The sequence below is a fragment of the Balaenoptera ricei genome, chromosome 12 (genome assembly GCF_028023285.1).
Source record: "Balaenoptera ricei isolate mBalRic1 chromosome 12, mBalRic1.hap2, whole genome shotgun sequence".
Taxonomy (NCBI): Eukaryota; Metazoa; Chordata; class Mammalia; order Artiodactyla; family Balaenopteridae; genus Balaenoptera; species Balaenoptera ricei.
The window spans coordinates 39,557,270-39,579,781 of record NC_082650.1 but is presented as its reverse complement, the minus strand read 5'-3'; the positions used below and the strand labels follow the sequence as shown (position 1 = coordinate 39,579,781).

The following is a 22,512-nucleotide window of genomic DNA, read 5'->3' as shown; positions in this document are numbered from 1 at the left end:
CCCTTGAAGTTCTTCTTCCTTTGGCTTCTGATACATAACACCATCCTTGTTTGCCTCCCACTCCACTGACAACTTTTTTTTTAGCTTCCTTGTCTGGAAGCTCCTACTTTTCCTGATTTATTAATGAAGAGTTCCTAAGGCTCAGTCTTTTGAATCGCTTCTCTGTACTGTCCACATTCACTCTTTGGAACTTAAGAGTTTGATGATCTAATCCAGTCCCATGGCTTTAAAGATCAATTATATGATTTGGTGGCTCCAAAATGTATATCTTATCCTTAAATCTCTCCTCTGAGCTCTAGACTGCCATATTCAAAAGGCTACTTGATATCTGCCTTGAATACATAATAGACATCTTAAGCTTATCATTTCCAAATGAGAAATGCTGATTTACCCCTCCAAAACCAGTTTTTCTCTAGGTTTTTTAAATGCTCTGAATGGAATTACAATTCAATAAGTTGCTCCTGCCAAAATCTTGGAATCTTTCTTGACGCTGCCCTTTCTCTCACGTGGGACAGGAAACCTCAGCATTGTATACACTGCAGGGTGAGTGCAGTGTCCAAGGAAGATGACTGAGGACTAGATATTGTGATGCCACCGCAACAAGCACTTCCTTCATGGCCCCTGGACCCTGACCCCTTGCCCTTTCATCTCATTCCCTGTCTTTAGATCTTAGATGCAACCTCACGGAGAAGGAGGAGGGAATCCTTGAATCAACTTGGGGAAAACCTAAAATGTCTCAATAATCACAAATGTTACTTAATGTGCAAAAAAGTGACCATAAAAGTTTTCTGCTTTTAGGTAAAAATGGGAAGTGATGTTAGTAATCAAGTTCAATTACAGAAGAACAAAGATATATGTTATTATATATAGGTTTGGGGCTGCAAATTCATACCCACTGTCCTTGGGGTTTCTCTCCTCTTTATGTGGCTTGTGGGCCTTCTTTCCTGACAGGCTGCTCAAGGAGGCTACAGGAATCCCAGTGAGTCAGCAAGATGATCTATTAAGGAGCCAGAAGAAAATATTAATGCCCTCATTCATATTTAATCTTATATAAAATTAGATCTAAATCTTTACTAAGATATATATATATATATATATATATATATATATATATATAGACATTGGTCCTTTACTTGGGCACACATCAGTCTCTTGTCCTGCAGGGTCCTGAGAGAAGAGTGCATGACAGTCAGTGAGTCCCTCATTTTTCAACCTATTTCAACCCTGAGTGTATTTTAGCCTCGAAATAGTAGTTAACAGTAATATGAAGCCATCTACAATTAGCAAAATAATATATTAAAAATATTATTTATTTTGTCTTCATCTCATTCTCTTCAATTTATATTTTATATGAGTTATAATATGCATACTGTGTTCATATGGCATTTATATGTATATAAGTTATGAATAAATAAATACACAAATATGAGGTGGATAAATATATTTTATTGATGGGGTGCAAAATAAAAAATATTTAGAGATCATTGCTCATTAGGACAGCAATTAGCAGGGCTACTTCTAAATCTTAGAGTGGAAATAGTAGAGCTACACAGTACTTTAAAAAGTTTCTTAAAGAAACAAGTTCCTTTAGGACCAGCATCATATTTTGTTCTCTTCTTGGGTTTTTCTTTTGTAAAGTTATAAAACAGGGCCACTAGTGTCACAAACTCATAATGAGTCCCACAACATCCCATTCATTAATTTATTCAAATATGCTTATTAAGTATCTCCTATGTGTAAAGTGCGACAGGACAGAGCCCAGAGGTTCCTCCTAAGAGTTTCCAAATCAAGTAACAAGAGTTCTTGACAACAATTCTGAATGGTATTTGGCTGCCGTCTTTCCCCATAGGGTGTGTGCCAGCTATGCAAATCAATTACAGAAAGACCTTTGTCATTGCTCAAGCTGAAATTCTAGACATGCAAGCTAATTCTAGTTAATTGCACATGTATTACTATAACAACTTAAAATGAAAGTTTTTGCCAATGATTAGTATACAGTTCCTCATTAAGTAAATAATCAAAATTTTAATAAAAGTCATGTTGAAGAGAATTTTGTGAGATTTCCAGGTTAAATTTAGCTTTATTTACTTGGGAAACTCAAACATAGCTATTTAGTTCTTTCTCTTTTCCCCAATTCCATCTTCCTAAAGAGATTGCATTTTTTTTTAATCTCAAAATTTTACATCAGTAGAATTGTCTTGTTTGCCTTGAATTAGAACCTTGAGTGCATTTGGGTGATTGCTAAATGCTGAGTGCATCTGGATGAGTGCAGGAAGTATGAAGTATGAGTCTCCTACAAGGTGACTGTTAACATAAATAGGTCAAAGTTCTCTTAACTTCTCTGCCAGAGTTTCCATGAAGTTAAATTTGAAAATGGACCAACATAATGTAGAAGTATGAAAGAATCCTGGGACATTAGAGAAAGAAGAAGACTAATTGATGATCCAAAACAACATCATCATTTCCAGACAATGATACAAATGCTAAAGTGTTTAGATAATTTATCTAAGGATAAATATACAGATAGATGGTGGAAGAAACCCTATGTTTTGAACCTAGACAGTAGTCAAAACAAGAAAATCTTCTCTTAATAGGTTTTTCATATAGGGCAGCCAAGGATTATTATATTAATTTATCTAAATGCTGGATTTGCACAGATTTAAGATTAAAAGTGATAATCCCTGGAATATGCAGTTTTGCTTCATTTTGTTTTTAATTATTTTTGCAGCCAAAGGCTATCTTGAAGAGAGTAAAAGGATTGGGAACACAAACTGATACATGGAAGATAAACACATTTCTGAAAGAAGTATTACACTTTTGAATAAATGGAGCTAAAACCTTATGGTTTCTAAATGGAAAGACTGCATGTAATAGTGATTCAATCTTTTCTGAAAAATTTATAAATTTTAACTCAATTCTGACTTGTTAAAATTTTCAGAAGATGTTTAAAGAGACAGAATGACTATTCTCTCCTGAAGGATCCCCAAGATCTTGAACTGAAGCATTACTTCAATATTTTATGGCCCATCTCCTCTTTGATAAAAACTGTATGCTTTCTCTTGATTTTTAAGTCAAAACAATGGCAATTTTGAACATGGTTTCTTAAAGAGAACACATCCTCTCTTTCCACGCTCAGGATCCTCTCCCTCAGGGAAGGGAGGTGTGTGTGTGTATGTGTGCGTATCTTTCCTATGAGTTGAAAGTCATTGCAGGGATGGTTCAATATCCACAAATCAATCACCGTGATATACCACATTAACAAATTGAAGAATAAAAATTGTATGATTATCTCAATAGTTGCAGAAAAAGCTTTCAACAAAATCCACATTCCATTTATGATAAAAACCCTCAACAAAGTCAGTACAGAGGGAGCATACCTCAACATAATAAAGGCCATATATTACAAACCCACAGCCAACTCACACCTGTCATAACCACTATCATCAAAAAAACAACAAATAACATACTCAAGGGTGAAAAGCTGAAAGCATTTCCTCTAAGATCAGAAACAGGACAAGGATGCCCACTCTCACCACTTTTATTTAACACAGAATTCAGAGTCCGAGCCACAGAAATCAAACAAGAAAAAAACTTAAAAGGAATACAAATTGGAAAGGAAGAAGTAAAACTGTCATTCTTTGCAGATGACAACTATATACAGAAAATCTGGGATAGCCTCAACCACCAGAGGGCAGACAGCAGGAGCAAGAAAAACTATAATCCTGCAGCCTGTGGAACAAAAACCACATTCACAGAAAGACAGACAAGATGAAAAGGCAGAAGGCTATATACCAGATGAAGGAACAAGATAAAACCCCAGAAAAACAACTAAATGAAGTGGAGATAGGCAACCTTCCAGAAAAATAATTCAGAATAATGATGGTGAAGATGATACAGGACCTTGGAATAAGAATGGAGTCAAAGATCGAGAAGATGCAAGAAATGTTTAACAAAGACCTAGAAGAATTAAAGAACAAACAGAGATGAACAATACAATAACTGAAATGAAAACTACACTAGAAGGAATCAATAGCAGAATAACTGAGGCAGAAGAACAGATAAGTGACCTGGAAGACAGAATGGTGGAATTCACTGCTGTGGAACAGACTAAAGAAAAAAGAATGAAAAGAAATGAAGACAGCCTAAGAGACCTCTGGGACAATATTAAACACAACATTCGCATTATAGGGGTCCCAGAAGGAGAAGAGAGAGAGAAAGGACCAGAGAAAATATTTGAAAAGATTATAGTCGAAAACTTCCCTAACATGGGAAAGGAAATAGCCACCCAAGTCCAGGAAGCACAGCAAGTCCCATACAGGATAAACCCAAGGAGAAACACACTGAGACACATAGTAATCAGATTGGCAAAAATTAAAGACAAAGAAAAATTATTGAAAGCAGCAAGGGAAAAATGACAAATACATACAAGGGAACTCCCATAAGGTTAACAGCTGATTTCTCAGCAGAAACTCTAGAAGCCAGAAGGGAGTGCCATGATATACTTAAAGTGATGAAAGGGAAGAACCTACAACCAATATTACTCTACCCGGCAAGGATCTCATTCAGATTTGATGGAGAAATCAAAAGCTTTACAGACAAGCAAAAGCTAAGAGAATTCAGCACCACCAAACCAGCTCTACAACAAATGCTAAAGGAACTTCTCTAACTGGGAAACACAAGAGAAGAAAAGGACCTACAAAACCAAACCCAAAACAATTAAGAAAATGGTCATAGGAACATACATATTGATAATTACCTTAAACGTGAATGGATTAAATGCTCCAACCAAAAGACACAGGCTTGCTGAATGGATACAAAAACAAGACCCATATATATGCTGTCTACAAGAGACCCACTTCAGACCTAGGGACACATACAGACTGAAAGTGAGGGGATGGAAAAGATATTCCATGCAAATGGAAATCAAAAGAAAGCTGGAGTAGCTATACTCATATCAGATAAAATAGACTTTAAAATAAAGAATGTTACAAGAGAAAAAAAAAAAAAGAAAATCTGAAAGATGCTACCAAAAACTATTAGAACTAATAAATGAATTCAGTAAAGTTTCAGGATACAAAGTTACCTACAGAAATGTGTTCAATTCTATATACTAGCAATGAACTGTCAGAAAGAGAAATTTAAAAAACAATCCCATTTACAATTGCATCAAAAATAATAAAATACATAGAAATAAATCTAACCAAAGAGGTAAAAGATTTGTACTCTGAAAACTATAAGACACTGATGAAAGAAATTGAAGACGATACAAAAAAATGGAAAAATATACCAACTTCATGGACTGGAAGAATTAATATTGTTAAAATGGCCATACTACCCAAGACAATTGACAGATTCAGTGAAATCCCTACCAAAATACCAAGGGGATATTTCTCAGAACTAGAACAAACAATTCTAAAATGTGTATGGAAACACAAAAAAATCCATATAGCCAAAACAATCTTGAGAAAGAAGAACGAAGCTGGAGGTATCATGCTCACTTATTTTAAACTATACTACAATGTTACATTAATCAAAATAATATGGTACTGGCACAAAAACAGACACATCAATGGAACAGAATAGAGAGCCCAGTAATATACTCACACTTATATAGTCAACTAATCTACAACAAAGAAGGCAAGACTATACAAAGCTGCAGGAAAGACAGCCTCTTCAATAAACCATGTTGGGAAAATTGGATAGATACATGCAAAGGAATCAAACTGGACTACTTTCTCACACCACATACAAAAATAAACTGAAAATGGATTAAAGACTTAAATGTAAGACCTGAAACCATAAAACTCCTAGAAGAAAACATTGGCAGTATGCTCTTTGACATCAGTCTCAGCAATAGTCTTTTGGATCTGTCTCCTCAGGCAAGAGAAATGAAAGCAAAACTAAACAAATAGGACTATGTCAAATTAAAAAGCTTTTGCACAGCAAAGGAAACTACCAACCAAACAAAAAGGCTGCCTATTGAATGAGAGAAGATATTTGCAAGTGACATGTCTGATAAGTAGTTATCCAAAATATGCAAACAATTCACACAACTCAAATAAAAAAAAATTTTAAAATGGGCAAAAGACTTAAGCAGACATTTTTCCCAGGAAGACATACAAATGGCCAACAGACACATGAAAAGATGCTCTATATCACTGATTATCAGGGAAATGCAAATCAAAACCACAATAAGCTACCAACTCACACCTGTCATAACCACTATCATCAAGAAAACAACAAATAACAAGTGTTGGCTAGGATGTGGAATAAAGGGAATCCTCTTGCACTGTTGGTGGGATTGTAAATTGGTGCAGAAACTAGGGAAAACAATATGAGGTTCCTCAAAAAATTGAAAATAGAATGACCATACAATCCAGCAATTTCACTTCTGGTTATTTACTCGAAAAAAAAAATGGTAGTTCAAAAAGATATCTGCACACCAATGTTTATTGCAGCATTATTTACAACAGCCAAGATATGGAAGCAACCTCAGTGTGCAATGATAGATAAATGTATAAAGAAGCTGTGATATATATATATATACACACACAGACAATAGAATTTTAGTCATAAAAAAATGAAATCTTGCCATTGTGACAACACGGATGGATCTAGAGGACATTATGCTAAATGAAATGTCAGACAGAGAAAGACAAACACTATTTGATCTCACTTATATGTGGAATCTAAAAAACGAAACAAACAGGCAGAAAAAATGACATGAAAACAGACTCATAAGGTAGTGGGAGGGGAGAAATAGGTGAAGGGGATTAAGAGGTATGAATCTCCATTTATAAAATAAATATGCCGTGAGGATGTAATATACAGCATAAGGAACATGGTCAATTATATTGTAGTAACTTTGTATAGGGACGAATATAAGTTTTTGTAGGCTTATTGTGGTGATCATTTCATAGTTTATGCACATGCCAAATCACTATGTAATGTATCTGAAACTAACATAATATTGCACATCAACTATATTACCACAACAAAAACAAAAAAGTGTTTGTCATTGTTCAGAAACTGGACTTTGATCCTGAGATCTGGAAACACAATTTGACAGCAAACCTTGATCTTGTCTCAGGGACAGACACAAGTCAGCTAGGCTGCCATGACTGATATATGCAATCAGAATTTATTGATTTGCAAGAGAAATATAATTGCAGAGTAAATTGGGTTCTCAAGTCCATTGACTAATATTTTCTCTTCCTGCAGACAAGTAGCACACGAAAATGGTATAATGAAAATGACCATCGATTGATTTTCAAAAAGAAAATCTCTTCTACATTCACAATATGATGAAAAAAAATTTGAGCCACCACTTTTTTCAATAACTCTGTAACATTGCTCTATATTTATTTGGTAACTAAATGCTACAATGAAAAGACTATGGTCAGCCGCACTTCTTATAACATTTTATGCATCTTTTCCTCTGATTGAATATTTATTGGATTTTTCCTTATATTTATATATACTTATTTGAATTATATTTGATTCAAACATATTACTAGAATTAAAGAGCTTGTGTTCTATTTTCATTAATTATGTCAAATGATGAACAATTTTGATCTATATACTGATGCCTATTTTTAGCTACAGAAAGTTTTTCTCAATTATGATTTTCTTTATTACATATCTTATTCCAGTTGTTTAGATGTCTTTCTTAGTAATACCCATAATTAGGCTGTAGTTTCATTCTCTTCATGTCTATTATTTCCACTTTTACTATTCATAATATCTCCCTGCATTCTAGAAATTCTCTTCAAACAATATAATTCTATTTATTACTGTCTCCTCTTCAGGATATTAACTATTTCCAAACATAGTAAATTAATATGAAGAGCAGAAAATTTATGATATTCTGGCATTTTCTTAACAGTTTCAAAATAGAGGCTCACCCTTCAACAAATCGATGGGTACTAACATTTGTAAAGTTACTCCTATGTGCTTAAAAACAATAACAAAAATAATGCAATCATAATAATGGTTTCAACTTAATAAGTTGCTTTGGAAATAAAAAATAAATTAATTAATACCCTATTTTATTTTTATTTTATTTTATTTTTATATCACTAGCATTCAAAGATATGCTTATACTCCTGTGCTTTCCAATTAGTGATTGGGTGAAAAATACCATGAATCTCAATGGCCCATTTATAATTTTTAATTATGTTACTGGTCAAACTATATCAAGAGCTGTTCCAATAAATTGTCTTGAAAATTGCATGTTGTAGAGACTTAAAATTTAGATGGAAAGTATTATTCAAGGATTCTGTTTCTTCTAGAAAATGAGTATGAAAATATCTTATTCACAAGAAGGCCCAGGTAGACCAGATGCTCTCTTGGGATAAGACTTCTCAATGTCTTCAGAAATGTCTCCATTTAAATTTATAGAGAGCACCTTTTATGAATCCTGATAATTTGATTATGATAGATTATACTCTCCATTACAACACAGAATTTTACTTGTTAACATTGGTTTAATATGTTTCATCCTTAGGATAGTTGGATCATGTTTCTTTCTTGTTGATTATCACATGACACATTATTTTTTATTTTTAAATTTTTTTCCTTCCAGTTTCATTGAGATATAATTGACCTAAAGCGTAGTATAAGTTTATTGTGTAACACACATAATTTTAAATGTGGAGCCATCTTGGTATAAGTTACACACCATTTCTGAAATGGCAGGGTCAAGAAACTGGTAGCATCACTATCCTCCTAGTCTTACCCTGTATTTTGCATTGAAGAAGTATCACAATCCAAATTTATTAACATGATTCTGACAGACTGGAGTATACTATTTATTTTATAAATCATAAGGCATTAAATGCATCAGCATACATAGGATTTCAACTTAAAATTTTGTTTTCCAGTACAAAGTTCAGCCTTACCCCAGACCACCTGTATCAAAATCTCTCTGGGTAACTTTAGATTCTGCATTATTATAAATCTCCCCAGGTGATTCTAATGATTACCCATTTCACTACTCTAAAATATTTCCAGACATATAGGATCTCTATTTTTTCTTTATTCTCCCCTTTTAACAAACATTTAAAAAATATATCCAGTTATCTCTGAGTTGTGTATAGGGTGTGGTAGATTGACTCACCTGACCTTTGCTCCCACTGCCTTCTGTGGTCTTCTCTGCTCTGCAGAGGCCCCAGAGAGCAAAACAATATTTCCCAATCTCCTCTCTATCTACACTTGATTTAGACCCTGCTTATCATACATGCTTGAGTAAGACTTGAATTCAAAACTCAGGTAAGTGGTGAGAGAGAATGCACCCAAGACAACCATTTTGCTCCTGAGATCTGGCCCATGTGGCATGCCTCTGGAATCACTATTTCTGTGTGACGCTCCCTCATTCCTGGATGACAGCTAAGGCAAGAGATTTCTGGAGCCAGCAGGTGGGAAAGCAGCTTCCTGATTCCCCAGCATTCTGATTTTAGTAGAGAAAATGGTTTCCTTCGCAGACCAGTTTCTATGATGCGGTGGTATGTTCTGGAATTATTACTGAAAGCTCAGCTCAGCCTAAAACCTTGTCCTCCAACACTTCTAAGAATTTTATAAGTGTATAATTCCCTGTATTTCATCTTGTTTCTGTTAAAAATAGCTAGAGTGGTTTCTTTAATCTTAAACTGATTAATACCTTAATACCTTCCTTTTATAGCTACCTGTCTGATAATCATTTCTCAAAGCTTACTTCGGCATTTCATGTGCAGAATTAGCAATAGAGATCTTCCAGGAGTATATGAAGCAGAAAAAAAAACCTTCTAAATTTTTTATTTACACATCAATAACTCACATCAAACAGATCAGAGGATCCACTGAACGGACAAATTCTGTGCATATTAATTGGCACCAGGTTTCCACATATGAGATGGCACAAAACTCTCCTCCTTTTGCATTTAATAAATCCATCATACATTTGGAGGTTCGCTCAGACTAGTCTATGTGCTTTTACTTCAAAGAAAAGAACCCTAGAAAAATTAAGCCTTAATTTCTTCCCAAATTGACATGACATGAATGAGGAAGAGGTTTAGGTATCCTTCTCTGGAGATTACACAGGTTGCAAAGAGAGGAAAAGTTTGAATAGAAACTTGGAAAAGATCATTTGTACAATAGTTTACAATCTTAATTTTTTGAAGTTCTCTGATTCTCTATGTCCATGCTCTATATTTGTTCATGCCTTTAACATTTGTTGAACAAACACTGTGAACTTGATACTGTGATAGACAATGAGGATAGAGCACAATGGAGAATAAAAGACATAGATGCTAAAATAAATGCTTCAGGGAACTCATGTTCTAATGGGAGAGAAAGATATTAAACAATTGACTACAAAAGTTTTTAATTAAATTTATATGTTTTAAAAGACATAAAACCATGGGATGACATAATTGGGGTTCTGATCCAGTCTTCCTTGAGTGAATAATATTTGAGCTAACCTCTAAAAGACAAGAGGAAAGTACCTAGGGAACTGGAGAGGGGAGTTTTCTCAGCAGAGTTGTGGCATATAAATGGCCAGAAGAGGGAAGGTCTATAACTCTTTCATAACAAACATGGAATAAATTTCTCTCCTGAGTAGATTTGTCAGATCTAGAAGCAGGTGAAGGACTTCTTCTACATTTTATACCCAAGAAAATATGAAGAGTGGGATACTCAGGTAATGAGAGGTAAAAGGAGAAAAAAAAACTGCAGAAAATCAAAAAGAATGAGAAGGACATTGGAAAGATAGTCTAAACCTCAACAGCTTGTCTTTATTAGCTTTTCATTCTCCAGCAGAAGAATATAGCACTTCTTTTCAAGATTGTGCCACACCTGGAGGTGCATCTCCTCTCTGGTCTAGTTCACATTTTAAGAAGTATAATAATATAAAAATTTCACAACACCAAGGGATGACAATTCACAGGTCTTTTCCCACACACCTCCTCCCATTGAATTCCATTACCCATACATAGCACATTAACTCCTGCTTGAATGTTGGAATCTTCATCACTCCTGAAGCCTAGAGCTGGTTTAGCTGTTTAATTGTTTGAGGGGAGAGAGTGTGATGCGCATGACAGACAGACCACTGTTTCAGCAAAGGGGTGTTTTCTGAAGATAGTACCTATCATGGGAGAGACTGTGGGTCAATAGTGCCTCCATGGCGTAATCACATTTCATTTCCAACTATAGAGATCTTCCATTACTATTTTATTTTGTGCCATTTGGTAACAAAAAGAACTTCAAGCAAGTACTTTGAATGGTACTTAATCTCTTTTGGTGCAGATCCTTGGATATTTTATCGGAAACAGTGTCATGACCCCGGTTGGCTTACTTGGCTCAAGAACAGTGTTAAAATTTTATTAAAACGTTTTATTTTCTTGAGAAGGAAAAATTTCCATAAAGCAGGTGCCAGGAGATTCAGCCCCATGTGGAGATTTTGCCAAGATCTCCCAAAGCAATTTTTCTTTGTTCCTTTTATTTCACTATTAAAACTAATCTTTATGATGGATTCTTTAGAGTCCAAATTCCCATACATAAAGGTCATAGCCTTGAGAGAGTGGTCAATCTGTCACATTCTTTCCTTTTTTAAGTCTGTGGATGCATTTATATTATAGAAGCCATAGCAAGAGCATAAATTGTTCCTAGGTTTAGGAAAATTGAAAAAAATATCTATTAGTTTTTAAAAATTAATATCTATTATTTTTTATTAATTTTTATTGGAGTATGGTTGCTTTACAATGTTGTGTTAGCCTCCACTGCACAACAAAATGAATCAGCCATATACATACAGATATCCTCTCCCTTTTGGACTTCCCTCCCATTTAGGTTACCAAAAATATCTATTAGTTGAATCTTCCTTAGCACAGCACAATCTTTTCTCTGTTCTTTCACTTTCTTTTCTAATAAAGTCCTCAATAAATAGAGCAAATGACTTATTATTACCTATTACCTATTATTTGAAAGCAACTATTCTTGGCTGTAAATCTATTATATCCTGAACAATTAAAGATAGTAAGATTAAATGTGCCAGTTTAGGGAATTACAACATAGTCAAGTGGCTTTTCCTAAAATTTCTACTATAGACATCTGGATAACAATATTCTCTTCTGCTTATTACTAAATTAATATACAATTCCAAAAAACCTATCTCTAAATTGCTGAGCTTTTATGTTTTATATAAGGTGTAAAAAAATCTGAATTATAGAAATATATGCTTTAAGTTAAAATAAATATATCATCAGTTCCTTTCCTTATCTAAAGAGTGGAAGAAATAAATGAGATAGATGAATATTCCAGCATCATGATCAGTAAGGAGCTAAGATGAAGATGTCTAATACATGCGCCCTGCTCTCATCAATCTTGATCTTATATTCTTGGACCATGAAAAAGAAATGGTTTATTACATTTTAGAATAATAATTAAACACTCTACCAGTTTAAATACGTTTTATTAAGGGGAACATATAAGAATATTTTGACATAACAAAATAAATTGGTCTGAGAACTTCTACCGTAAGGATGGTTTGTGTAAATGGATTAATTAGTCACCTAGATTTAGCAAAAAAGAGAACGTATGAAAAATTCATAGGTGGGGCTAGCTTCAGGGACTTGGTTCAAAGGCTCAAATGATGTCAGATGTGTCTGATGTATAAGCTTTGCTTCCTCTGGGCTTGTTTCATTTCAGACTTTTCACTATAGCCTTTGGCAGCTTCAAGCTCATATCAGCACAACAGCAAGTCCATGTTAGTCCCCACTGCAGGTTTAGGGTACTCTAGTCACTGACTGGAAACCCTGAGCTCCAGACAAGCTTCCACTTGCCTGCCCCACCAGATCTGTGCCTGTGCTCAGGCCTGTGGGCAGCTACGGGGCAGGCAGTCAGGAAAGGGTGGAGGGGTGGCTATGAGTCCTGACTCGACGCTGGGCCAGGCTGTGGGCATCGTTTGATCCATAACTTTTACTGTTTAGGCATATGGCATGTGAACCTCTGTTTGGATTCTTACTCCAAGTCCTTCAAAAGTTAGAGGCAGGTCTGGTACAGGCAATGATAGGAATTTTGGTCTTTAACCTGAGAGCAGGAAAAAGCCATTTGGAGTTTAATCAGGAGAGGGACAAGATAAGATTTAGCTTTTTAAAAATAGTTTTGCCATAGTATATTTGATTAAATATAAAATCAATTGCACACATTTAATATGTACACCTGATAAATTTTGACACACCAATGTATCCATTATCACAATCGAGAAAATGAAAAGCAAAAAAATTAAACATTTTTTCCTCCAGTTTTATTGAGATATAATTAACATACAGCACTGTATAAGTTTAAGGTGTACAACATCATGATCTGACCTACATACAAGATTAAATGATCATCACAGTAAGTTTAGTGAACATCCATCATCTCATACGGATACAAAATTAAAGACATAGAAAAAATATCTTTTCCTTGCAATGAGAACTCTTAGGATTTGCTTTCTTAACAACTTTCCGTATAACACACAGCAGTGTTCATTATAGTCATCATGTTGTACATCACATCCCTAGCACTTATTCATCTTATAACTGGAAGTTTGTTCATTTTGACCAGCCTTCATCCAATCCCCTCTCCTCCTACCCTCTGCCTCTGGTGACAACAAATCTGACCTGTTTTCCTATGAGTTTGTTTGTTTCTGAAGTACATTTGACCTACAACACTGTGTTAGTTGCTATTACACAACACAGTGATTCGGTATTTCTATACATTTCCCAACGATCACGATGTTAGGTCTAGTTATGATATGTCACATAGAAAAATATTACATAATTATTGACTGTATTCCCCACATTGTACATTTCATACTTGTGACATTTATTTTGCAATGTTAGTACCTCTTTTTTTTTTTTTTGCGGTTTTTAATTTATTTATTTATTTTTGGCTGTGTTGGGTCTTCGTTTCTGTGCGAGGGCTTTCTCTAGTTGTGGCAAGCGGGGGCCACTCTTCATCGTGGTGCGTGGGCCTCTCACTATCACAGCCTCTCTTGTTGCAGAGCACAGGCTCCAGACGCTCAGGCTCAGTAGTTGTGGGTCACGGGCCTAGTTGCTCCGCGGCATGTGGGATCTTCCCAGACCAGGGCTCGAACCCGTGTCCCCTGCATTAGCAGGCAGACTCTCAACCACTGCGCCACCAGGGAAGCCGATGTTAGTACCTCTTCATCTCCCTCACCTATTTCTTTCCTCCCTCCAGTCCCCCTCCCCTCTGGCAACCATCTGTTTGTTCTCTGTATCTATAACTGAACAGAACAAAGTTTTGAAGAACACATTCAACTAATGACTTATCTAGACTATATAAAGGACTCTTACAATTCAGTAGACAGAAACAATCCAATTGAAAATGGACCATAGATTTGAACAGTTACTTCACCAAAGAAGATAGATTAACAGCAGAGAAGCACATGAAAAGTGTGCTCAGCACCATTAGTCACTAGGAAGATGCAGATTTGTATTTTAAAAGGTCACTCGGGCTTCAGCCTAGTGAAAGGCCGGAGATCAGGCATGGCTGCAGGGAGAACAGTTAAGAGGCTATTGCCGGGCTTCCCTGGTGGCGCAGTGGTTGGGAGTCTGTCTGCCAATGCAGGGGACACGGGTTCGAGCCCTGGTCTGGGAAGATCCCACATGCCGCGGAGCAACTAGGCCCGTGAGCCACAACTACTGAGCCTGCGCGTCTGGAGCCTGTGCCCCGCAACAAGAGAGGCCGCGATAGTGAGAGGCCCGCGCACCGCGATGAAGAGTGGCCCCCACTTGCTACAACTAGAGAAAGCCCTCGCACAGAAACGAAGACCCAACACAGCCAAAAATAAATAAATAAGTAAATTAAAAAATAATAATAATAATGCTTAAATCATCTAAAAAAAAAAAAAAGAGGCTATTGCCATAGGACTAGTAAAAGACAGTGGTTACTTGAATTAAGAAGGTGGTTGTGGGGATAGAGGGAAAGTGAGAAGTTAGAGACATTCAGGAAGGAAAATAGATGGGCTCTGACATTGATGTAGAGAGTAAAGTTTAGAAAGGATTTCAAGTTTTCTGGCTTGTGCAGTTGGGTGGATGATGGTGCCATTCACAAACATGGTGAAAACTGGAGGAGGACCAGGTGAGGGGAAAGATTGAGTTTATGTTTTGAGGTACCTTTGAGATACCAAAGTAGAACCACAGAGCTGACATTTGGATTAAGATGCATTCTGAGCCTTGTCTCTTGTATTTGGTGTGGACAGAAGCTGAAAGGCAGTGGGCTGAGATTGAAATGGGAGGAGAGAGAGAGAGAAGAGCAGAGACTGCCAAGTCAGTGTCCCCTGACCTGTCCCCACGAAAGGGGGGGCACCTGCTTTTCATCAGCGGCCTGCACTAATAAAGCAGGAAGAAACTCTGGGTAAAGGGGAGTCTGAGTCCCCCTTTAAATATGTTATCACTTAGAACCCTGGAGGTAGCTTGCCATTCTTGAGATGCCCTAAGCCAGGACAAACTGAAGCCAAAGTCTTCTGATTCCCACCTCTGCTCCAATTCTTGCCCTTCCTCCATTGCTAACTCACAACTAGTACACAGATGTAGATGTGGCCTCAGGAAATCAAAAGGTTCTATAGTGCAGGTCATTTAAAATCTTACCAAATGAACTTCTGTCCAGTTTTTCCACTTCGATTCTACAATCGGTTGAAGGAGTGGGGAAAAAGAGTTTGTTCTGCTTTATTTTAGCTCATTAGTGAATCCTAGCCATACTCTCCCTTAGGTCCCTTTTCCATCTTAGTCTGGTTCTCATAGCCTTAGAAAGAAAAATGGGATCTTTAAATTCACTCAGTTTGTGTTGGGAAGAGGCCAAAATTAGTGTCCTATTAGTACTCAGCCGGAGTAGTCTTCTAGCAGTACAATCTAGGGAAGGTATTTACACCTCCTCCCCCTCCCCTTTCCCGAGTTTGGCAAATTCTAGCTCATGTTTTGCTCTCCCTTAAATATGAGAGAAAATAAAAGGCACTATTCAGCCTCTTTTGTCTGAAAAGTCTGGCATTTCAGTGGTTTTCTTTAAGGCGGGGTCCTCATTTGCAACCAGCTTTGCCATTAACGGAAATCAATCTGAATGTCCTACTGTGCGTTTTTTTCTTTCCTCGCAGTCTGAAATGGCCTTTGCCAAGTTTTCAGGCTGAACCTGAAAGACCTTCTCTCATTATACGCTCCCTGCCTCCAGCCTCACTGAATCTTTGCAGAGATTTCTCAGGCAGGAGGACTGCAGTGTGAGGGTTGGGAGGAACTCGACCTACTCCGCTAACCCAGTGGCCCGAGCCAATCACAAAGAGGATTGGAACCTCGCTGCACGCCCCCCTTCCCATCTCCTCCCCCTGCAACAGCCTCCTGGAAAGAGGGGCACTGGAGAGATGTGTTTGCAATTCAAATCCTTGGCTTTCTGCCTGCCTCTTTTCTTAATAAGAAGGCAGGAGCTGCCGTGAGGTGCAAAGGGGTCTTCCGAATTGCAGTGGCCCTAAGATCCGAAGATCCTTGCCTCTGCCTCTTTTATCTGATTCTGAAGCTAACGGGAAAAGGGTAAGGATGGTGGAGGCTTTCTGTGCTACGTGGAAGCTGACGGACAGTCAGAATTTTGACGAGTACATGAAGGCTCTAGGTAGGTAAAAATAAGATGTGCTTTCTCTTCTCAACCTGCAGCTTCAATACTTGCAGATTCCTTCTTCACCCATCAGGTTAGCAAGAGACAAAGACAGATCACATTGTCATAATCAGGGTACTAGGCTGTGTGTTTCTCACAGAATGGATATTTAAATGTGGCATTTGCCTGCTTTCTTGCCTAGGGCCAAATAATGGAGCATTTAGTATTCTGTGGAGGACATGAAGCTTCTGCACCTTTTCCACTTTTTCTCCAGCATCCTTTTACTATTTATGCTTCCAGATAAGCATCCACTTATTATTACGGCTCATCAGTTGTCCTGCATAATTGATTGGCTAAACATACTCTAATGAAACTTACACTTTAGGACATAGATTCCAGAATAGGAAGGTAGATTCCTGCTTTGTGAGCTATTTTGGAAGTTGCAGCCAACTGTCCTGCTTCCTTTTGTTATTTTAGGTGTGGGCTTTGCCACTAGGCAGGTGGGAAATGTGACTAAACCAACAGTGATCATCAGTCAGGAGGGGGACAAAGTGGTGATCAAGACTCAAAGCACATTCAAGAACACAGAGATTAGTTTCCATCTGGGAGAAGAGTTTGATGAAACCACTCCAGATGACAGAAACTGTAAGGTAAGGAGCCGCTCCTTCTCTGGGGGTGGGGATGGGAAGGAGAGAATAAAAGAGAGAAAGTCCCAATATTTCTTTTTTTCTGGATGATGGGAAGTGAAAAATGTTCTCACTATTTCACTTCAGAGAGAAGGACCAAGAGTTAATTTTGCATTCTAGTGTTCATAGCTTATACTCTGAACAATGGGCACCTACTATAGCTCAAATCTTGAATCTGTTTCTTTACCATGTGTTTATCTCATTTTGTATTAAACCTGTATTTCAGAAAGTATTTAACAGTGTTCATTTAAAAGACTGCATTTTGTTTAATCTCTCTTTTGCCTCAGGTTGACTAAATCGATAGCGTGCCTCATTCTAAGACTCTGTTTAAAAGAGTAGCATGATTAGTCAGAAAGCACTAGTTCAGGATTTTTATTTCTAATATGCAAATTTTTGCATCTAGATGTATACATTTCAATCAAATTATGAATTACTAGAGATTTTCTAATAATGACTCTGGAAGCAACAGAGGAAATTGTACTACTTTGATAATTAGTTGATAACTATTTATTCAATTATTACTCTTTTAAAAATCAACTCAGGGACTTCCCTGGTGGCACAGTGGTTAAGAATACACCTGCCACTGCAAGGAACATGGGTTCAATCCCTGGTCCGGGAAGATCCCACATGCCACAGAGCAACTAAGCCCATGCACCACAGCTACTGAGCCCATGTGCCACAACTACTGAGCCCATGTGCCACAACTACTGAAGCCCGCACCCGGAGCCCATGCTCCGCAACAAGAGAAGCCACTGCAATGAGAAGGCTGTGCACCGCAACGAAGATTAGCCCCCGCTCGCTGCAACTAGAGAAAGCCCATGCTCAGCAACAAAGACCCAATGTAGTCAAAAATAAATAAATAAATAACTCTTAAAAAATTTTTTTTAAATAGATAAAAATCAATTCATTTGGCTTCCATAACAGAAATCTGACCTGTACCTATTGATATATTCTGCATTTTGTTGTTGGTTTCAGTCTGTTGTTAGCCTGGATGGAGACAAACTTGTCCATGTACAGAAATGGGATGGCAAAGCGACAAATTTTGTAAGAGAGATTAAGAATGGCAAAATGGTCATGGTAAGCAAGAGCAATTTCCCCTTCCTGCTTCTTTGCCCACCCCTCACCCCCTCATTTCCCATCTCCTTCCCTGTCCCTCCCTCCCTCCTTCTCTCCTGTCTTTCCTTCTTTAATAACATTAAATCACTAGCAAGGTTCTTTAATCATGTGTAAAACAGGAGAAATAAAAATATCTTAGCTAATTGTTTCCTCCACTCTGCTTCTTTAATTACAGAAAAAGAGAAAAATTCTACTTAAGTGTAGCTTTAAAAAGTTGCCACTGATTTAGCTAAAATTGTGTCAAAAGAACAGTTGTTGGATTACCGTAATGTCTAATCCTCAAATGAAATCTGAATATAAAACCAGTCATCATGAAAATGTAGAGAGATGATATTACTATATTATCATTTGCTGAACCTCAGAAAAATTACTTTATAGCTCCTGTAATAAATGAGAGCTTTAAACATTTTATATTTTAGTTTATAAAGGTTTCACAAGTTCAGTGCAGATAATTTGGAATATAACAGGAAAGTGTAACAAAAATATGAAAATCCTTTTTAATGTCCCCTTAGAGAGAACCATTTTGGTATTACTTCCTTCCAGTCTTTCTTTTTAATGCATCAGATAGCTTTAAAAACATGTCTATTCAATACTGGATAGCCATGTAAAAATTATAAAATAAAAAATAATTTAAAAATAATTTCTCTAATGATGGAGTAGCATCATAAACTGGGAAAAAATGTTATGTCTCAACCTAGCACCCCAGACACTTTTTTTTGGTGAGTTGAGTAATGGAATTTTGACGACATTGAAGTAGTCAATACATCATTTGTGGGTTTTTTTGGGGGGGGGGTTGCTTTACGTATTCCTTCTAAGATAATAGCAGGAAGGGTCTTTTGGTTTTGTTATTTAAGACTATTGACTAGTTTTCTTCTCCTTCCCTTGACTACCAGCTAGCTGTTCTAGGTTGAGATAGAGGGCTTACATATTCATTCTTCATTTCCTGGGTGGAAGTGGGTGTGGGGAGCAGAGGGACAGTTTTCCTTTCATGTTGATGAATATTTGCCCACGTTTTCCTGCAGTGACCATCACCATCATCAAACAAACAAACAAACAAAAAAACTCATTTATAAAGGATTCAATCTGAAGTTCTCCTTTATGATTTTTTCTTTATTTTTTTCCTGAATACAGAAAAGTGGATAGCTCAGCCTTGGCATGTATGACGGTGATCAGGCAAGCCTGAGTTCAAACAAGGAAATGAAAGCAATGGATGACAAGGGCACACTATACTCTTGGAAATCACAGGACTACATGAAAATGATGAACACTAAAAAACACTAAATTTTGTAAAGAGTATTTATAGCAATTCTTCAAGTTGGATTAGATACAAGAGCCCATGTTGCACATTATAGCCACATAACCACCAAGGTTCACATAGGCTACAACATGACAGGCAAAGCAACGAGAACGTTTGTACATTTACCTTTTCCTGCTGATTTTGGAACAAATCATTGCAAATACCATTTGTCCAAATAATTTGGGTTTCCAAAAAACTCTTCAAAATTTATCTAGATCATGAATTGTAAAGTATTATGAAAACCTACTATAAATTTTATACACTTTTTAAAGCAGATAGCTAATCTGCTCCAATTACCCTGATAATTTAAGGCAAAAGGAATTCTTTTGACCTGAATCTAGACAATCTCAGTTTTTGCCTCATATTTCTTTTAGAGACATGAATTATGTATACATGTCATTCACGAGATAAATATAAGGGTTTCTTTTCAAAAAATGAAGACTTATGAAACATTTAATGTTTCTAAATGCCATTATTCTTTTGTATAATACTTAAATCATATATATGATAATCTTTAAAATAACATAATATGATAATCTTTAAAATTTTCAGCTACTGATGTACCTGTGTAAAAAGATTTGGTTATCTTTTGAATCTTTCAGACTCTTACTTTTGGCGATGTGGTTGCCATTCGCCACTATGAGAAGGCATAGAAAACATCCTGATCTGGGGCTGGAGAAGTTCTACGATCTTTCTGTTTACCCAAGTCTCAGTGCTATACTGCTGTTACGGCACGGCCGATCACTAATTAGAAGGTTATCCTTGGTGTGGAGGTGGAAAATGATGACTTCAAAACTTGTCTTAAAAACTTGTTACTGCAAGCAATCAAAGCCATTTTTGATCTGCAGATTTATCACATTTTATAATTCCTATTAAAATTTTAAACTACTTTTTTTTAAAATAAAGAAGGGAATACATTTCCAGTGGAATGCAAATCAAATTGGAATAAAAATCTTACACCCATGAGAAATTTGTTGTTGTTGTTAATATCACTAATCTGGCTGGGAATTGTATATTAGAGAGTTTTAAATAAAATAGCCTTTTTTTTATGGCATAAAGTCAGGCTGGGGAAGTTAGCACTTTGTTTAAAATACTAATTTAAAAAATAAGCAGAAGCCCAGGGAAACGTGGAACAATTTGGATTGGTACTTCTGTAGAGAATTTGGGATGGCCAGGTTCCAAAGGAGCTTTGTCATGGTGGGCTGGGCTGCACAAATGACCTCTTGCTACTAGAAACAGGTAGTCTGAAGAAGCAAGCTGATATACATGAAAATGTCTTATTAAAGAGTAAATATAATCAAAATCTCATATAATCAAAATGTCATGTAATTCAAGCTTCTTATTGAAAGGTAAATAGGACCAGGGAGTGAATTTTATCCTGGACTATTGTAACCGAGTAGGACCCTATGGGGCCTTCCTGGGACAGGCCGTCCTCCATATCCTCTGCTTTAGCTCCTCTCTGAAGTACCTAGATAACAGTAGTTGATGCACATTTCATGAGTTGTTTTCCAGATGTGAAAACTCCCCACCAAATGGAATATGTTAACTACTTGATGACCATGAGCTCATAGTCCCCAGGCCTCCTGGAGCCTAAGGACTGATAATGTGAACCCTTGTGATACAACCCTGTTACCTCACCATCAGTGAGTCAGAGAATTGTGCATGAGCTGATCACATAGCCTGCGACCCCACCTCCCTCACCTGGCTTTTAAAAATGTTTGGCCAAACACTTCAGGGAGCTCAGGGCTTTTAGGGCAGAAGCCACCTGTCTCCTCGTATGGCCCTGCAATAAACCTTTCTCTGCTCCAGACTCTGACGTTTCAGTTTGTTTGGCCTCATTGTGCATTGGGCACACGAACTTGTGCTAACACTATAAAGATGTATCTCTAGACAAGTACACTGAGCTGAACAAAGTCTATAAGTGCTAAAATGGATAAAATGGAGTGTGCAGAGGGCATTGTGTGTGTGTGTGCCAGTGTGTGTGTGTGGTGGTGGGGAAGCAGGGGTGTGCCAGGTTGGTGGAAATGAGTTGACCAAAGGAAAGTAAATATCTGTTTATGACTGGCTAAGATTTGCATTTGTAAAGTACAAATATTATATCATATTTCACTGTTTATCAGACGATTTTTGTACATGTTCTCAAACCCACAATGTGAAGCAGGTAAGGCAGATATTATTATTTTTACTTTGCCGATGAGGAAACTGAAGATTCGATTAACATGTGCAAGCTCTCTTGACTAGTGAATAATACTGAGAACTGCAAACCTTGCAATCTTCCCGCTTATTTCCTCTCAAAAATTAATATTTCAGCTAAATTTTCTTCTGAAACAAAAATGTAAGATTTTATTTTCCCTGAATTACTCCTTAGGAAAACTTTCCTGTTAGCCTCTGTGAAGGCTGGTGCGTGGGGCAGGGAACGGGTAAATATTTTTCAGGACAAACATTCAGTATTCATTTTTAATCAACCCAATATTTTCAGTAAGTTTCTATAAGTTAATTCAAGGTCCAATTAACTTACAGATATAAGTATGAGGAAACTTCCCTTAACTTACACAGTTCAACACAATGATACTATTACCTGACTATTGTATTACTTTAACTACTGCAGTAAAGAGTAGAAAAGATCTAAAGTGCAGCTATAGGATTTAACACGTGAATGTACAATTATTACTGAATGTCAGGATAAGATGGTCTAGATCAGGTTACCATTACTAAAACTAGAGTCTACCTTTGTCTTTAAAAGCATGAAACAGAACATAGAGAGGGTGTTTGCTCCAATAGCTCTGAAAACCTTCA

The 22,512-nt window shown here is 36.8% G+C and overlaps 1 protein-coding gene across 2 annotated transcripts; it reads left to right on the top strand.

The window, feature by feature from the left end:
• Positions 1–16,458: 16,458 nt before the first annotated feature.
• FABP7 (fatty acid binding protein 7) lies at positions 16,459–20,543 on the top strand. 2 transcript variants are annotated; one of them, XM_059941311.1, is made up of 4 exons: positions 16,459–16,635; positions 17,095–17,267; positions 18,279–18,380; positions 20,319–20,543. In XM_059941311.1, the coding sequence occupies exons 1-4, from the start codon at positions 16,563–16,565 to the stop codon at positions 20,367–20,369; spliced, it is 399 nt and encodes a 132-aa protein (XP_059797294.1). In that variant the 5' UTR covers positions 16,459–16,562; the 3' UTR covers positions 20,370–20,543. The 2 variants fall into 2 exon arrangements, with proteins under 2 accessions (XP_059797294.1, XP_059797293.1); XM_059941310.1 differs by lacking the exon at positions 20,319–20,543 and adding an exon at positions 19,551–19,750 and having other exon boundaries at positions 16,563–16,635.
• The last annotated feature ends 1,969 nt before the right edge of the window (positions 20,544–22,512 follow it).